This window comes from Melospiza georgiana, chromosome 17 (assembly GCF_028018845.1).
Source record: "Melospiza georgiana isolate bMelGeo1 chromosome 17, bMelGeo1.pri, whole genome shotgun sequence".
NCBI classification, from domain to species: Eukaryota; Metazoa; Chordata; class Aves; order Passeriformes; family Passerellidae; genus Melospiza; species Melospiza georgiana.
In genome coordinates this window covers 5,170,048-5,189,497 of record NC_080446.1, presented here as the reverse complement: position 1 = coordinate 5,189,497, position 19,450 = coordinate 5,170,048, and the positions used below count along the sequence as shown (strand labels likewise).

At 44.1% G+C, this 19,450-nt stretch overlaps 1 protein-coding gene across 1 annotated transcript in view; it reads right to left on the bottom strand.

Moving 5' to 3' along the window:
- NTSR1 (neurotensin receptor 1) overlaps nt 1-19,450 on the bottom strand; it is a 55,685-nt gene that overhangs the window by 16,957 nt on the left and 19,278 nt on the right. The window contains exon 2 of the mRNA XM_058036287.1: nt 751-952. Coding sequence (XP_057892270.1) covers nt 751-952 — 202 coding nt within the window. The remainder of the gene's footprint in view (nt 1-750; nt 953-19,450) is intronic.

Below are 19,450 nucleotides of genomic sequence, written 5' to 3'. Positions count from 1 at the left end.
AAGCTCTGTCTGAACCAGAGCTATGCAGAAAAAGGGAAGTAATGAAACAACACAAGCAAGGCTTAAATTGCTGTCGGCTAAATCATTAAAATGCTGGGTTGGTTTTGCTTTTCCAGAGTGAGCAGGTCTGCTCCTTAGCTTTGCAAAAACCAATGAGAGGAATAGAGGATTTGTCTTTACAAACAAGCTGGGTAGATAAAACTAGCACTGGGAGATAAAAGAAACAATGGGAAGGATTGCACTGATTGATGAATGGAAAAAGGTATTTGATGTTACAAATAAACTTTAGGTTTGCTGATAAATGAAATTAGACATTGAAAGCTGAAAACAATGGAGAAGAAAAACCCCTAAATTCAGTAAGAATTAAAAATTAAAAGGGAGGGTTGTACATTAGAGGGGAATCTCTGGCATCAGGTGTTTTGGGAAGTCTGAACCTCTCAAGTACCTCAGAAATGGGGAAAGAGAGAAGGGAAATTTGGCCTGGAAATTGGGATGAAAAGGAGGCTGCGTCCTCCAAAAATCTGAGAGATCCCAGGGGAATGCCCCATGGCCTCTCCCTTTATTCGAATAAAGTCAAAGGACTCCTCTATCTCCTTTTTGGACATAAACCTCTGTTGCTTGTGGATTAATTTTCCTAAAACCAAGCAAAGACAAAAGGAGAGGGCGTTTTGGGCTAAAGTGTTTTCCACTTCCCACCTGTTCCTCTTTCCAGTCCCATTTCTCCATTCCCCAAGGGAAGGCCATACTCACGCAGGACCCTCACGCCATGCTTCAGGGCTTGCACTCTGCTGGGCTCCATGGACATGCTGAGCATGGTCTGCTGGCCACCAATGGTGCACACCTGGTTCTCCTGGGCCGCCTGCCGGAACATCACCAGCAGCTGGTTGGCGATGATGGTGTTGAGCACCGAGATGACGACCATGGGGAACACGAAGGAGATGAAGGTGTTCACCTGCAGGGGAGGGATGGGGCACAGTCAGGGAGAGGAGCAGCAGAGCAGGAGGTTGGGTTTTATTTCTCAAAGAACCAGAGGAACAGCCTGCAGTGGAAAGCTTTCCCTCCTCTCACTCGGCTGGTTTTGGAGGTTTGTTGTACAGAGGAGAACTCAAACACTGCTGGCGCAGATTCTTTCATGTCGGTCAACACCCAAAAAAGGCAAAATCGTTCATATCTAATCTATTCAGATCATTCATGTATTTTCCTCTTTTCAGTGCAGTTCATTGCCAGAAATGTCTTGTCTGAAACATGCCATTGATCTTTTCATCTCACAACCAGCAGGATGCTGCTTAGCTCTCATCATGCATAGCGTGACTTCTAAATAACAGTGTGTTATTGTCTTTTTCCTGCATTATGAGCCCTCCTTGGGATCTTTTTAACTATCTTTTTTTTGTCTTGTGTCCTTTCCTTGTGGATTTAATGACAGTGTTTTGTTACCTCATAACTACGTTAAATAAACCTTGCGCCTGAAAGGATTAAAATTGATCCGAATAAACAAGTGGAAATTGTAATGTTTTTAGTACAAATTATTTGATTACTACAGTTTTGATAAAATTAAATGGAGGATCAAATTAAGCAGTGATTGAATCAAGTGGAAGTCACAGTTCATGTCAAAAGCAGGAAGGCTTTTGGGCTGTTTAGAAATCCCAGTGGAACTGAGCTTGGCAAAGGGCAGCCCAGGGAAACAGAGGCACGTGCAGGGTTTGCCTGCACATCTGCCATGTGGGATGGGGAGCTGCTCTGCTGAGCCCAAGAGCTCATCCTCTCATCCGGCACAGGAGGAGGCTCAGCACATCACTCAGCTGAGGGTGGAACAAATAAAAAGACCTTCAAGTTTTTAGAATTTCAAAATATTGACAAGAATTGAACCGGGCTGCAAATCGCTGCGAAAGCAATTGCATTAGAAGTGATAAAATGACAAAAAGATGAAACTTTGAAACTCAAGAGGGAATTTGCTCAGTGGGAGAGCCCCAAGGCAGGCTGACTTCTTCCCCAGACGGGGACTTATCTTTCACCTCAGTGATGTAGGACACAGAACAACCAAGATAATGCCAGGTCCCTCTGCAGATTGCAAAACCTCATCTAGAGACAGGTGCTCCATCTGCTGGGATGGAGATATCCCCTCTCCATCCACCCACCCCTGCTGGACCATCACCAAGGTGGGCAGGGTTCTCTGTACACCCTGTGTCTGGTGCAGATCTGTGGGCTCTGTGCTCTGGGGGGATTCAGAAATGCTGGATGTGAATGGGAATCACCCAACAGGGTTCTCTGTACACCCTGTGTCTGGTGTAGATTTCTGGCCTGTGTGCTCTGGGGGGATTCAGAAATGCTGGATGTGAATGGGAATCACCCAACCACACCCCCAAGGTGCTGCAGGGCATCTGTAAAAGAAATGAGCAGCACATAAGCACAGGGGAGCAGAGGCACATCAGAAACACTTCACTTTCTCTGTCCATAGATCTGAAGCAGAAACTCCTCTCTTGGTGAAGACAGGCTCTGTGGTTGTTGCCCAGGTTTTCTTTGGATGGATCAAGCCTCTGTACAACTTTGTGCTCCACAGTCCAACGTGTTAAGCAAAAGCACCAGCTGGGTTTTGTCTCTTCCACACGATGAGAACATCCTCTCCCGTTTATGCTGATAACAACAACAGAGCTCCTCTGCGGGCTGAGTGAATTCCTAGATACACCCCACCACCACAAGCTGCCAATGGCCTCTTTTATTAAGTATAAAACAGTTTTCTACTCTTCTAAAAGATCTCACAGCCTCCTGTATATAAAAAAGAGTTATCTTTTGGAGTTGCCTCCACAGTTTAAGACAGATCATTAAGCAGTAAAGACCAACTATTTAACCCTTGCAATGCATCCAGGCTGAGCTGGAGCACACAGGGGGGAAATGATTGCTCAGATTTACCTGGTCAGACTGGGAGCACACAGGGGGGACATGATTGCTCAGATTTACCTGGTCACTAAGACATGAACCCTGTAGCTCCTCACTCCAGTTTCTGTGGCTTTAGCTGCAGAATGCCCTTTCTCTTCCCCACTGCTGAACAATGTCTACGCATCAGCAAAATGCACCATTTAACTCGGGAAATGTTTCAGTCTGTCACCTGAGAGTCAGGATTTATTGGTTTTCATTCTAAAATTTTGCCCTAGCTGTAAATTACACTTGCATGATGTAATTTTGCAGAACTCTAAAAGTCTTTTCCAAGCTGTCTTAAAAGCCTTGATTCATTCCATAGCTGCATTGTGAATTCTCTTAAAGAGCTTATGAAATTGGCTAGAATAGCATTGACTTTCCCTTTTAGGAATTGTTATGATAAAAGTGGGAATATTGCATAGTTTCCATCAAAGGTTATATTTAAAGATTTTTCCCCATCTTGATTTGTAGCAAAACTTTCATATATTAAAAAAAAAAAATCAATATTTTCCCCAGTAGCAGAATGTTTTAATTTGTTGAAAGAATTATTATTTGCAAACACAAAGTCCCAAAGTACACAAGGGCTAGAAAAGCCAATTTTCCTAAGCAAACCCTTTATATTCCCTGTTTTTCTGTTGAGCTGCTTGCTGGGAGCCCAGCACACTGAGCACATCAGTGCAGCAACACTTCATTTTCAGGTGGCTTTGCACACTGCTGGAGTTGGTGCCTCTAATCACGTCTCAAAGTCAGTGGAAAATTTCCCCCTTGCTCAAGAGGAGCTGGTCTGGGATCACAGGACTACACACTCAAAAGTTCAGGAGCAGGAAGACTTTTGGAGGTGATTAATGAGATATTTTATAATGTCTCCAACATCAGTGGCCACTTTGGAAAAAGATGGGGTTTGGATCCCTACTAGAAGACAAAACTATTTTTTGTTAGATACATCTGAAGGCAAGGAGGGTAAAATTGATGAGTATTACACCTGTTTATGGGTGGCCTTTGCTCCCAGCAAAACTCCATCACCTGAGCCACCTGCAGCTGGCTGTTCATGGTCCATCAGCACAAGATTTTGGACAGGCACAGAAAAAATGAGTGAGATCTTGGAGAACTGGTTAAAAGTGAACACATGAGGCTAAAGGCTCTTCTGGACATTCAGTGGCAAATTCATCACTGTAAGTATGATAAAAACAGCCAAGAATCAGAACCACTCACAACATTTTAATTGGAAGAGCTTAGATGAGAAAAAAGAAAATGTTCCAATACTGAGATAATAAAAGATTTTTGAACACAGATTTTTTCCAGATAAGTAAATAAAATCCCCCAAAGCCAGTGGAGCATGAAATGCTGGTCACAGTGTGGTGCATCCCATGGAGCAGTAGCAGGAGAAAGGCCCCTGGAGTGGACAAGGGACCAACTGAGATTAAGGGATAATTTTAACCTGGGTTATGGCAGGGATTTTGTGTCAGAGATGAGAGATGTTCCCTTGCAGCCTGATAAGTGAGGTGAGAGCAGAGCCAACCCTTGGTCTCTGTCAGCTCAGCCTCTCCAGGGACACAGCCCCTCCAGAGTGAGCTGGATGCCCAAAGAGATTTTCTCCCTTTCTTTTCAGGACAATTGAAATGGAGAGAAGTGTGGATGATGAGGAGCTGGGGAAACCTCATTTGTACCCACTAAGTTTCTGTCATGGCTCATTTCCCTGAGCACACCTGGGGAATGCTCTGAGATGGCTGCAGCCTCCCTGCTTTCTGCTGGGGAGGATTCTCAGTGCAGATACACCTGGGGAAATGGTGAGAAACCCCAAAGGAGCTGAAAACTGACTCAGGAGGAGATGCGTCTTTGGCTGGTTTCCTGGAAGTGACATGGGAGAGGACTGAGGATACAGCACATCATTTGATTTGTGGTTCTGAGCAGATCTGTTAAACCACAGAGCCACATTTCAACAATCTACCACATTCTGGTTCACCTCATTTCCAATGGAAATGGAAAGTAAATTATCCTCCCCCTGACTGTGGAGGCAGTATTGTTAGCATATGTCAATCAGGGAAGCACATTCTGCTACAACAACATTTGGCTGCCAAAAAATCTTATTTGACTAAATGTACTTTACAAAATTACTGGTTATCTCACTCAGTAGCCAGAATTAGCATTTTTTTAACCAGCCAGTGGATAATTTCAGCCATTAATAAGCACAGTACTGCATTCCAGGATACAGCAATCTGTGCAAGACAAAGCAGAGAAGGGGAAGGTACATCGTGTTGGGATGCCAAAGGGAGCATTTGGCAATGGCACTCGTGTTTGATGTTCACAGGATGTGTCTGATGAAAAAAAGCTTCCACAGGTTTTTCTTCCCCCACAGTAAATAAATAACCATCTAATTAACCCTACCTTTACATTAGCTCTCCAGCTTTCCATGCCAAGTGTCTCAGGATTGTCAGGTAAATGCCATTTAGCTACAGCAGGGCAGGAGAGGCTAGTGTTTGTGAGTGATAGAAGAAAATAACTCTGCTTTTGGAGCCAGTAACTGGCACAGGGGAAAGCATGGAAGCTGGACAATTACAGCCTAGCAAAGGAATTTATCTCCTCTGGAATTTTTTGAGGGGAGCAGTACTGCAATGTGTCGGCTCTGGTCCTTCCCTTGGATCGGGGCATCCTGGTGTGGGAGCACAAATTCTGGGTAAATAGGAATATCTGGCCAAGTGCCAAAGGCTGTGTGTGTATCTGGAGCTCTACCAGTGCATTTGGGCAGGAGCTCGACGTTTGCAGGCATTGCCAGGTTCATCTGGGGCAGGTTTGCCTGTCACCCTTCATTTGGGCATCTCTCTCTCCAGAGCCCTGACAGCGTGGCAGGGGTGACAGAGCTGTCACCCTCGGGCAGAGGCTGCTGCTGACCTGGCTGGGGGACACTCTGTGCCCTGTGCAGACACTTCTGGTGGGGATGGTGGAATTCTGAATCCCTCACAGCACCACAGTGACACAAACCCCACTGAGCTCAGCCCTGTGGAATAACCCTCCCTTTCCTCACAAAGAGAGACAGTGTGACCCTGTTCACAGGGGTTCTCAGATGAGGGAAGAGACGAGGATCTGACTCCATGTTTCAGAAGGCTTGATTTATTATTTTATGATATATATTACATTAAAACTACACTAAAAGAATAGAAGAAAAAGTTCTCATCAGAAGGCTAGCTAAGAATAGAAAAGAATGAATAACAAAGGTTTGTGACTCGGACAGAGAGAGAGCCAGCTGTGCTGTAATTGGCCATTAATTCCAAACATCTACATGAGACCAATCACAGATGCACCTGTTGCATTCCACAGCAGCAGATAACCATTGTTTACATTTTGTTTCTGAGGCCTCTCAGCTTCTCAGAAGGAAAAAATCCTAAGGAAAGGATTTTTCATAAAAAGATGTCTGCGACAGGACAGGATGCAAATATCTGTGTAGATCCAGGATCTAATATCCTATCATTAGCTTAATGACTAATCAAAGACAAGATACCAAAACCCAGCTATTATTTTTCTCTTTGAAGTATTGAGAATTGGCCACAAAAGCCTCTGTTTGTTACATCCTGATATATCCTGTGCCTCTTCTCCCCAGCTAGAGGTGAGTACACATTGCACACACATTATCCAAGGTAACAGAGTGTGGCTGTGTGAATTGCTCTGATCTCACCCCAAAGAGCTGCCCTGTTCACCCTCTGGAGCTGCAGGAGCTCAGAGAGACCTTCCCTGTGCCTCGGGGAGACCTTTTCAAACTCGCTGAATATCAAGCCCAGACATTTCAAAGAAAGGTTACAGTGATGTAAAATGTGGCTGCCAGTCACAGGTATTGATGTCAAAATGTATGATCAGCTCTGGGTTAAGAGGCAGAGCCTGAAGCCAGGACACAGCTTGTGGGGACAGGGTGGATGGCAGTGACAAGCACTGAAGCTCAGGGGCTGGGGCAGTGATGAGAGTGTGAGCATGAGCACAGACACGAGCAGGACACCCAGAGTTTTTCATCCAGGGGGAAAAAATCCCCAAGAAAAGCCTGGAACACAGACTCATCCTGTCCAATCCATTGCTAATTAAATAACTCAGCAGGTTTTGTTGATCTCAGCTGGCATCAGCCACAAGAGCTGGAATTGGCCAACACTCTGTATTTCAGACCTCTGCAGGAGCCCCAGCCTTATCTCTGCTCTGGATGTGGTCTGGGAACAGGACACTGCAGGTACGGGTGCTGAGGTGAGGAAAGAGAACAGGTAAATCTGAAGATTAATGATCAGATGGAACTTCTGGATGCTCTTGGGTCCCTGGACTGGTTCCTGCCCCTGCGCTGCTGTGCTGCCCTGCAGCCATTGGTGTCCCTGAGGCTGGAGCTCTTTAATTGCACAGCAAGGACATGTGAGCATCTGCTCCTCACACAGCCACTCCCTGCTCTGCTCACTGAGGGAAACCCCTCCAAAGACACCCAGAGGATAAAGCACAAGGCTCGTTCTCGAGCTCTGCCTGCTCGAGGCTGTGGAGGAGGTTCAGGTTTTGTATTGGTAGATATTTATACCAGAGGAAAATCCGTGTTACTACGAGGCTTGGGGTAGCAGACTGCAGTCTGTGCTGTGCTTGGAGATCTACAAGGTGCAGGTACCTAGGAGAGGAACAGAGGATTTGTCTTTACAAACAAGCTGTCGGTCTGCTGGTAGATAAAACTAGCTCTGCGAGATAGAAGAAACAATGGGAAAGGTTTCACTGATTGATGAATGGAAAAACATATTTGCTGTTACAAATAAACTTTAGGTTTGCTGATAAATGAAATTAGACATTGAGAGATGAATAAAACAATGGGGAAGAAAAACCCCTAAGATCAGTGAGAACTAAAAATTAAAAGGGAGGGTTATACATCAGAGGGGAATCTTTGGGATCAGGGAAGTCTGTACCTCTCAGGTACCTCAGCCAATGGGGAAAGAGAAAAGGGAAATGTGGCCGGGAAATTGGGATAAAAAGGGAGGCTGTGTCCTCCAAAAATCTGAGAGATCGCAGGGGAATGCTCCATGGCCTCTCCCTTTATTGGAATAAAGCCAGAAAGGGCTCCTCTGTCTCCTTTTTGTACATAAACCTCTGGTGTTTGTGGATTAATTTTCCTCACACCACCAACCTGCTGCAGAGCAGGAGGACATGGCCATGCACAGGGCATGGTCCTCTCCTCTCCTCTCTCTGTGCTGGCTGGGTGCCTCCAGAGCTGTCTCCAGCTGGATAACACCAGCCTTGAACTCTTCCAAAAGGCTTAATTTAGCTCCAGCATTGAGATCAGAACGAGGATCTGCTTAAACTCTGTTTTCATTAGCATTTTGTGTCTGCTCCACAGTAGTGATGTTTTCCTGGCTCCTCTCCCTGGATCTGTGGCCATCACAGAGAATAACCAGGCAGTGTGGATTAAGGTTTTAAGAATAACCAACGTGTACCATTTTGGAGCCTGTGTGTGGTCCCACACTGATGAACCATAATGGGAATGCAGAGCAGCTAATGATGTTGAGAAGTTGAGTTAATCACATACTCTGCAGGAGCTAATCAGATACAGAACAGATGGAAATAAATTGTGTACTGACAAAAAACATCCATCATATCCATGGCAAAAACATTCCCATTCATAAACTTCCCTCCTTGGAGAAAACATTTGTACATAAAAAATAACATCTGATGCAGAACAACTTAAATGGGCCTCTTGCTCATGGTGGGTTGGGAAAGATGTCAGAGCACTGAATGATGGTGGCATTCCTGAGCATGGCTGCATACCTGAAGGATCATTTAACCTCATTTCTATGCATGGTTACAGGGCTGTGACCTGAAATATTTTCAGATTTATTTATTTATTGTAAATAACAGCAAAAGATGTGATTAATCCATAACTGTTTCATATAAATCTTATTATTCCTAATTGTACACAAGGGTAATGCCTAAATATTGAACTCCCTGGGGATCTCAGAGCTTTTCATTACCTCCTTAAATGCCAGAAAACCTACTCCATAATAACTGTTTTTAAGAGAAAAATTCCTCTTTTCCTGGTGTTTGCCCATCAAAGTCAAACTTGAATGGCTCTGCTGATTCCACCTTCCAAAGAGAAAGAAAAACTGTGAAATTCAGGAAATCCTGGAAAAAATAGACTGGGGAATAGACAAATTGGAAGGTTCTAGGGTTTACCACTGTGCACTGGAAATGCCTTTTATATAATGGACACTCAGCTTTTTCTCTTAATAAAACTGAAGGAAAAATGTTTATTTAGAAAAATGGAAGAGTAATCAAAAAAGCCCAATGCCAAAGGAAAAAAAAAAAAAAAAAAACAAAAAAAAACAAAAAAAAACCCAGAAACCAAATAACCCAAGATCTCTGTAGGATTGAGCTTGATGAAGATGATGAATCTCAGTTTAGTTAATTTAAGACCTCCTGCCACTGATTTAAGAGGGATATGTGGAATTTAAAAAGGAAGGGTTTGGTATGGGACAGCTGCTGGGTCAGGGACCGAAGAAGTCACAGAGCAGCAGTGATGATCCTCCATCACATCATCATTAACCCAAAGCTTCAAACCCTCCCCACCTCCTCCCTCAGGAAATCACAGAAAATTCTGAGCTGGAAGGGACCCACAAGGATCACCGAGTCCAGCTCCCTCCTTCCCCCTTTCCTGTGACTGGTACAGTGAGCTACAAGGTAAATTAATTCAATTTAGCCAATTTTGCTTGCAAACAGGAATAAAGTCAATTCATATGCTGTCAGTTTGCTGGCCTCAGCCTGGCTGCTCAGATCCATTGCACTATTTAGGGCAATATTTTTGGTTGAACAAAAACTCAGTGAATAATGTTCATGCTTTTCCCTTTGAGCACACAGGTCTTTGGTAGCATTTCCCCTTCACCCTACCCAGCAGCTATGTTCTACTGAAGGGGAAATAATCCTTCAACTTCAAATGACAGACTGGAAATGCACTTTAAATAATTTACCAGTGCAGTTGGATTTCAGTTCTCACTATCTGCTGGTATTTTGGTTTTTGCCAAAGGGATATTGCCCATTGCCTTTCACAAGATATTTGGGTTTCTCCAGCTCTGCTGCTTGTCAGCCCTCTAAAGAATTTAATAAATGTTCATACAGTGCCTAATGCTCCTGACGGCTGAGTAATCCTAATCCAGATTTTGCCGTTATTTTCTGCTTATCCTCCTTTGCTTCTTCTTCCCTACTGGGCTGCACAAGTTGTGGGGGCTCACGGGGTTCACATTGACCCAAAGTGTCTGCATGGTGCTCCCTGTGGAGCAGGCTGGTGCTGGTGTTGGGTATGGCTGAAGATTTTCTTCTGAAACCGCAGGAAATCACATCTTTCCTGAGTTCCTCAGCACAACTGCCAGTGCTCAGCACATCTGGCGTTCCTGTGTGGCCTCTGCAGCCTGGGATGCTGCAGCCACCACAGCCTTAAGGGCAGCACAGCCTGCAGGTGTGTCTGAGGGCACTATCACCCCGTAAATAACTCACAGCAGCTGGTTTTGTGAGCCAGCATCCAGATCCTTGCTGTCTAACCTGTGCCTGCTATTCCATTCTGCTTTGGCTCATGCCTGGCATGGCTGTTGTCATGAATGAGACTGTGATGCTTGGATATTTACTCAAAGAGAACATCAAGAAAGGTATTCAAACCCTGGTGACAGCCAATTATCCCCCAGCTTCTCTTGTTCTGGCAATACTGAGTCATTTCATCCCTCATCATCAAAATGAATGCTTTTTTTCCCACATGGCTATGAAGTCACTTGCAGTGGCTGCTTCAGGATTCTAGCTGAACAGTCTGCTCTAGCAGGGGAACAAAGCCAGAGACACGAGCACAGGAGCAAAACAAGCAAAGATTTCTCCCTGTGAAGAGCAGCAAACAGTTGAATCAAGTGGTGCTTGCTTGCTTTCTTTCTTTCTTTCTTCCTTCCCACACTCTCCTGGTAGGTGGATCATGACAGAGAAACGTGTGGGTCTGTTTGGCTCACGTGGGGCTGTCACACTCCAGGTTTACACTTGCAATGAGTGTGTAATTTACTTGGAATGAGTGTGTAAATAAAAAAATACAAAATACAAATACAAAAAATGTGGAATAAGTGTGTAAATAAATGAGTGGGTAGCACTCAGGGTGTTGGGCTCCCCTCTGCCACTCGTGTCCCTCTGTCCTACCCTTTGTGGGGGAAAAATGAGGGTGCAACCAGCAGCTGGCTGACAGGAGAGCAGGAACTCATTAGAGCACAGGGTAATTAATAAATCAGCTCCATTCCCCAAGATGGTGCTGAAGATTTAAGATAAAGACTTTGTTATAAACCAGCCTTCAGTCTGATGCATGAGGTACACACTGCAGAAGGATCCAAAGGAAAGTTAATTTAAACAAAAACCCACAGAAATGGAAAGAACAAATCATTCTCCTGTTGAAAAACACGTTAGACCCAATTCAGAACAATTCAAAGGAAAGTTAGGTTAAACAAAAACCCAAACAAATGGAAAGAAAAAATCCTTCTCCTATTGAAAAAATACATCAGACTCAATTTTGGTTTTGCATTTGTGCCAGGTGAGGTGGAGGTAGAGGAGGGTAAGAGATGCTGTAGTGTCTGAGACAAGTAATGTCATGACAAAAAAAATTTATCTGTTGAATTACATTTCAGGATCAATTTTTCTGAAGCTTTTTGTAATATTTCACATATGCTGAAAAGTCTCATTAATACAGCTGGTAAAATAACAGCTTGTCTGCTTAAAGTAATTAGTAGTTGACAATTGGGTTGAATTTTAAATCCATGAGGAGCTTTGGTTAGCACTAATAAATGTTGATTAAGGTAGCAATTAAAATCTAACAATCTCTCTGGGGGTCTGAACTTAAAAGCTGAAGTTTGGAGCATACCTCACTTTACAGAGAAAATGCTACAGTTCCTCCCCAAGCTGCTTTATTAAGCTGTGGCAATGTGGCAATTTATTTCCTTTGGTTGCTTTTCTTTCCCTTTATTTATTTTTTTTAATTTTCTTTCCCTTTTTAAAGAATTTTTCCCAGTTTACACCAATTAATTGCAGCCTAAAGTGGTGCTTGGGCAGCCCCAGCACCTCTCCTGGCTGACACCAAGGCTTGGGGACAGTGGTGACGTTGAGCAAAGCGCGGTTTGAGCTTTCTCTCAGGTAATGCTGTGATATTCCCCTTTCCATGGCAGTCCTTCCCAGCAGGCTGTGTCTGTCTGTCCCTGTCCCCAGCAGGCTCTGGAGTGGGCTGGGAAAATCTCCAGCTCTCCTTCAAGGAGTTCTGCCTGGCAAACACAGCCAAGAGGGGAGGTCAGGCCGAGCTCATCCCTCCTGATTCTGCTCCTCAGCATCCCATAATCAGGGTGACTGGAAAAGTATTGATGGGCAGAGTCTTGAGGAACACTCAAATTCTCCCTCTTTGTTGCACTTGAGCCATGTGAACAAGGCAAATCACAAAGCACATTTTGTTTATAGACTTCTTTTACTGATTTATCATCAAGCCGCTACTCATGGAGGGCTCAGGTTCTTTGTGATCCTACTCAACCTGATACAATTTCAGTCACTTCCCTGCATTTTTTTTCTATTTGGGAAGTCAGAAAGCAAATTTGTATTTCATGGAGCACCTCCTTTATAATGGCCAAATCCTTTTCGTTTTTTTTTCACTCTTGCTGTGGGCAAGACATAAACTGCACACAAAAACAGATTTGTCTTCATCACACATTAGCTCTGTGTCACCCATTAATTCCACTGCATCCCCCAGTTTTTAAGATGAATGCCAGTGGGGGAAAAAATAGGATTGCAATGTGAAATGGGAGCACCTTGGTCCCCTGGTGCTGCTGGGAGTGTGTTGGTGCTTCTGCCCTGCTCATGCCACTTAAATCAACAGCCTTGTCATTATTTTGTTTCCCAGGGCTGCTCCTGCTGCCTTTGGGAGCTGCTGAAATGAGCTCCTTTCCCTGCAGGGTACTTGCCATGGCTGCAATGCTGAAAACAGAGCAGCAGAAAATTTGTGAACATTATGGATAAATCCAGGGAGTGTTCCTGGAGCAAGGCAGTGAGGCCAGAAGGAAACTGGGTGCCTCTGGCTTCCCAGGGCTCCTGCTGAATTCGGTGGCTGCTGCTTGGTCCTGCTCCTGTCCCCAGCATCCCCAGCATCCTCAGGACATGAAACAGCCTCTGGGAAGGAGCTTTAATAATCATCACAATTTTTAGGTGCTTTCTTAGCCCAGCCTGTGTGATCTGAGTGTGGCTGTTGGTTTCTTCATGGAACTGTGTGTCCCTGAGAACATTTCCTGAGTCCATTCATTGTTAAGGATATTTACAGAAAAAGAGAGCTGGAGAGCTGAAGATGTCAGGAGCTGGAGGAGGAAAAGGAATAAATCCAGAGGGTGGAAAAAAAGCCCATTCACCATCAGTCAATGTGTCTATCACTCTTTTTTCCTTTTTTTTCTTCTGCGTTGTAAGGATGAAATACAAATGGCTCGGAGAAATGTGGAAAGGAATGCAAATAAAAGCTTAAGAGCTGGAGACATTCAGAGCCCTTTTTTTCAGAGGAGGCTTAAGAACTGGATGAAATTGTCCATTTCCATCTGAGTGAGCAATTTCCATGCCTGTAGCTTTGGGACAGATCATTTTCTCTGCAAGATGGACACAAGGGTTGAACCAGCTGGGAACTGCAGCCACAGAGGGGCACAAGGGTGAGCAATGGTTTGGGTATCTTGGCACTGCAGTTTTGGGGTGTTTTCAGGGAAAACAGCTGCTCTGAGAGGGTCCCCATTGGACACAAGCCATTCTGGACATCTCCACAGCCAGTACCACCCTCCACATGGGTCCCCCTGTGCTGCAATGGGCACCCAGGGCTGCTGTGGAGACACCACCTGGGCTCTGGGAACATTATTGCATGGAAAGCCATGAGCTCCTGAGGAGACACCAGGGTGGTTATTCATGCACAGGCTTTCAAACTACTTGAAAGGGCCTATTTAATATTTTTACAGTAATACTATGCACTCTGCTGCTCTTACTGTAGAATTACAGGTGTCATCCTGAGGAGGTGTGTGTGGGGGGCAGGTTTTTGGAGAAAAGCCATTTTGCCAGGGAGATGAGACAAACAAGGGGCTGCAGAGAGACTTGGCATCTCCAAGGAGCTCGGAGGATCTCCTGGTTTCAGGCTGATGCCCTGCCATGAAGATAAATCAGCATGGAAAGGCTCAAATCCCCATATTGGCAGCAGCATGGAAGGATCAAGTGACACACAAGGGAGAAATTCTAAATCTAGCACAGGTGGGGAGGAAAGCAGGTACGAGCCATCTTCCCTGGTGGCAGTGTCTCTGCTGGCCAATTAAAAGCCACTGCATTGAACAGGTCAGATCCTAATGAGCTGTGGCTCCCAAGCCTGGCTGGGCAGCTGGAAGACCCCATAACCCCAAATCCTCATGGTCTTCCAGAAAATGAACCCAAGGCAAAACAGATCGAGGAGGTCACGGCTCTCTCCTGCAAACCGCAGCACAGGCAAGCCCCGAATGCTTTCCCATTCCTCAAAATTGATTTTCTTTTTTCCAAATTAAAGTACAAAATGAACATGTGAGACCAAATGCTATGGGAGCAGACTGCAAATGAGGCTAATAGGCCAAATGTCAGATTTGTTTCTGCTGAGGAGTCATTACTGAGCACAGACTTTATGTAACCTGCTTTGCTCTAAAGCATAATCCAGCCAGCTAATGACTGGCATGAGGAAGATGTTTTGCCTGTGGAGTGGCTTCTTTGCTGTTATAAATTTCTCTGGACCTTACCCCAAAAAGTAGAAGTACCCACCTGGCTGTAGCCAGCATTTGAGGTTGGCTAAAAATCTAATCCATAAGGGAACCCTTAGGTGCTAGGTTAAATAATTCTTTGGACTCTGTATGGAGCAAAGGTATAAATTTCTATTTCTCAAATCAAGATTCTGATTGCAAGTTTAGAAGAATCTCCAACCAGCTCCAGCTCCTGCAGCACAATTCACAGGCCTTTAACAGCTGGGTTGTTTTTCAGCTTTACCTTTCTCAAAACCCCAGAGCTCCATGGAGGAATGGCTGAGAATGTTGACCTGGAGCAGGTATCAGCTTCCAATGTCCTGATTTGTGCAGTGCAGGAATCAGGAGCAGAATCTCTGCATGGTGCTGTCCAAGGCTGTTGGTCACATCCCCCTCTGCTCACAGAGATGCTGCAGCTGCTGTTGCTGGCACTTACTTACACTGGCCTGTGCTATGCATTAACCAAAATAATTTCCTTTTTGAAGCACAAAAAAAAATCAGTGCAAAAATTGCTGCTTTTATCCCCAAGGCAGGCTGCCCAGACTCAAGGCTGTCTCAGGTAGGAACCATTCCTGTCCAAACAGTTGTGGAGGCAAATTCCTTGCAAAAGAGGAAGTGATTTAGCAAGATGAAGTAATCACAGTGTCATGAATGCAACCAGGATTTCCCCATTAATCACCTCACTGTTAATTAAGGGACCATTTTTTTATTAAAATTAATTCTCATCTTTAAAAAATGTATCACTTAAAAAGGGGATGTACAGAAGTGTTTATCACTGATACCCTAAGATGCTAATTTCCAAATGTTATGGCTTGTAATCAAGTTTAATTTTCTGACTTACCCTCCAAAGGAGAGACTTTACACCAGTTTTGACATTTAAATTACCTTGAATTTGCAAGTCCAATACAGCCATAAATATTCATAGCCAAGAATCGACTATTTAGCCTTGAATTTTTTTTTTTTTTAATATTTTTAATTCACTACTAAAACCCAGCTCCAGAGTGAGCTGAAGGAATGAAATGAAGCAGATTTTCTCTGGAGCATCTGGCTCTGCTACCCAGCACTGAGCCGGCACAGCCGCGCTTCTGTTTGATGCTGCCGAACAAAAATCGACAGCAAAACCATCCTTTGATCCTTCCCCTTCCACCTCCTCGCAAAAAGCTGCTCTCAGGAGGGGCTGCTGCTGCTGTTTTGGCCTGTGCCATGTCCAGCCCTGCATTTTGGGCTTTCACAGCCACTCACACACAGCAGCTCTGCTCCTGTGGCAATCAGGAAATTCAGGAAAACAGAAACTTTCCCCAGACACTGGAGGGTTTGATTTGCAGCCTTGGGAGAAGCTGAGAGTGGTGTAAAAATATTAAGCAAAAAAAAAATCACAAACTTTTATTATAGTTGTAGGTGAGAATATGCCTTAGGTAAGTGAGAGACTGTACTGATAGATGGTGAAAGGCTATTATGTAAGGGTGTGGTTGTGTGGAATAAACAGAGAGTTTAGAAGTTTTAATAGAAGCATCTGTGTGCATGTGAGTTAGAAGCCCATGAGATAAAAGGATCTGCAGTGCAGTAGAAGTAAGTAAAGGTGATAGTTTAGAAAAGTAAAATAAACCCTGTGGCAACTGTCTATTGGGTTAGAAAGTTCTGTATTGTCTTATAACAAAGAACTTGCAACTATTCTTGAGCTCTGGCTAAATGCCTGCTCCTCTAAAATCTCACAGCCTCTGAGACTGATGTTTATCTGAGCAATAAATCCTTCTTAGCTTGCAAATAGTCCCATCCCTTCACTTCCAGCAGTGACAATGATACACTGACCCAGGGAGGACAAAGCCCAGCTTTGCCTGCTGAAAGAATGCCAGGCGTGGGGCAAAGAGCCTTGCTGGGGCTGCCTGGCTGTGACAGGGAGCTCACTGTCCCTTCCCTGCCCCAGTGACAGCATCCAGCCCTCAGCACGCTGGCCTCAGCTATCCCAGGTGAGGGCAGCAGGCTCCAGGCCATGGCAGGGTGCCTGTCCCCTCTGGCAGGGACAGCAAGGTGTCTCTTGCTGCTGTCCTGCAGCCCCCACATCCATCCAGGCTGTGACACAGTTTCAGGGACAGAGGAGAAGGCTGTGCTGGGGGCTGGCAGCTCTCAGGGGTGATGTGCCACACTCCCTTCTGTTCACAGGAGCCTTAAAATGAAGGAAGAGATGAGGATCTGACTCCATGTTTCAGAAGGCTTGATTTATTATTTTATAATATATATTACATTAAAACTATATTAGAAGAATAGAAGAAAATATTTCATCAGAAAGCTAGCTAAGAATAGAATAAGAAAGAATGAATAACAAAAGCTTCTGTCTCGGACAGAGAGTCTAAGCCAGCTGACTGTGATTGGCTGTTAATTAGCAACAACTCTATGAGACCAATCACAGATGCACCTGTTGCATTCCACAGCAGCAGATAATCAATGTTTACATTTTGTTCCTGAGGCCTCTCAGCTTCTCAGGAGGAAAAACCCTAAAGAAAGGATTTTCCATAAAAGATGTCTGTGACACCCTTCCCCTTCCCTGAGCAGAAGCCCAGGTGAGAAGCAGAGCTGAGATGCGCCAGCCCCTGCCCTTGTCAGTGTGGGTCTCTCTGATTTCAGTCTCAATTTCAGTCTCAAAATGTTCTAAAGTTGCTCCATTTTTTTCTCCAGCATATTGTGAAAACAGGGGTCAGTGTGGGATGGGAAGAGGGGCAGGATCAGCTCAGATGTTGAGCAGAGGACTCTGAGAATCCCCTCAGAGCCCAACTCCGAGGCACAGAACAGGCAAACACCTGCACACATCAGTCACAATAAAGGGCAAATTGGCTTCATAATGAAGCATTCTCCTCTTTTCAGTGACTGATGACTTCTTCAATTTCTTTTTTTTTATATCAGGTACACTTCAAATGTAATTAGTTTCTCCAGTCTTTTTTCTTCTTTCAACAATAAGGCAGGGACAGAGAAGCAGCACTATTACTACCCATTTCTTAAAATAATTTCTATTTGCAAAAGGCTAATAAAAAATTTGAGATACACTGTGACCCTTTCTGCCCTCAAACCAAGGAATTTATTTTAATCATAAACATCTACTTCTGAGCTGAGCCACTGCTTTAACTAACACAGGATGGACTTTGACACTGCTTTTATGGCATGTTGGGTACCCCCAGCTCACCTCCACCCCAGGGACAATAAACATGTACCTCAAATGAACCTCTGCTGCTGCCAGGAGTTTCCTTGGCCTCTTCTGTGGGCATCTTTGCACCACAGTTACACTGAGAGATTGATTTTCTGATACAAAACTGAGGTGTCTGCTCCTACCTGAGATCAAAGAAGGACCTGCTTTCCCAGGAACTCACCCACATCTTTACTTTGTCTTGGTTTGCTTTTCATTTCAGTTCAGTATTATAATAAAAGCTATTTTCTCTACCTACAAAATAATAGTTCACAATGGATGGCTCTCTTCTGATATTATTTACTTCTTCCATTTGAAAAGGAATTTTTGCAGTAAAGCCCCATTCAGTTGGGATCTGAGTGTAGCCTCAGAAACTCCAAGCTTTAAAAAGGTGAGATGGACCATAGGAGATCAGAGATGCCAATTTCGGGTCTGTTTCTGCCAAAAAACCTAAAAAATGTTATTATTTGGTGGGGTGATGTTCCCTCTGGTCAGTGCCTAGGACTAAATTTAGTCCAGGACAGCAAAGCCCTTCCAGATTCACTTTCCATAAAGGATCAGACATGAGAAGGATGAACATCAAAACTGGTGAAATGAAGCAATTCAGCTCTGAATTGTTCACAGAGACTCCACAATGGTTAGAGAAGACTCATAAGAAAACCTGGACTTTGTTCCCCAAATAACCCATGGCAATGTAGAGGAGATGATCCTGTGTCACTCTGGAGGAAGAAAAGACATGACAATGGCCTGAAACTTCTTGATTTTTGATTCAGTAAAATCTGAGAGTCTTTTAAGTGACAAGTTCTCATAAATAATTCCATCTAATGGAAGATACTTTGGTAATTGCAGTATTTTAATTTCAACCCTTTAAGTGCAGAGAATTCTCATTAGCACTCAGCATTCAGGTACTGCAATGAATTTTCATGGAGAGAGAGTAGCATGCACAGAGCTGAAATAGTGGAGCTATGATGAATTTATGCATCATTTTATGGACAAAGATATTAAGTGATTCATTAAGCAAAACCATCCATTCCCTTCTGGATACAAGACAGTTTTTATTATTCCTGTTCTTCAGGTAAATAGACAGAGGCAGAAAATTACTTGGTCTGGCCTAAACCTCATCTGCCCAAGCATTTCCACAGTGACTTTCTCTGGTTTCTAGCAAGGTTTATTTATAAATGAAGCCTCCAAGTGACCTCAGAGAGTCTGACTTTCCATGCCTCAATCTAACTCCTGTGCAATATTGCCTTGACTAAAGGCAATAAAAACATCCACAGGGGAGCTGAAATGCCAGGCTGGCAGACTGAGTGCATGAATATTATAAATGAATGAAGCAAAATTTGGATTTCAGGACAAAAACTCACCTTTACACCAATTCAGAGAGAACTGGGCCTTGTTATGGTTATTTAGAGGAATTTGCAGGATTTTGAAGTGACTCCTCTGTCACCTTGTGCTGCCAAATTGGAAACCAAGCCATGGAAATGAAAACATCCATGTTCTCAATTGTTCCACTGGCACTGGAAGTGCTGAAGGAGGAGCAGGGATATCAAACAAGGGTGTGCAAGAACAAAAGTGCCGGTTTCACTCTGAA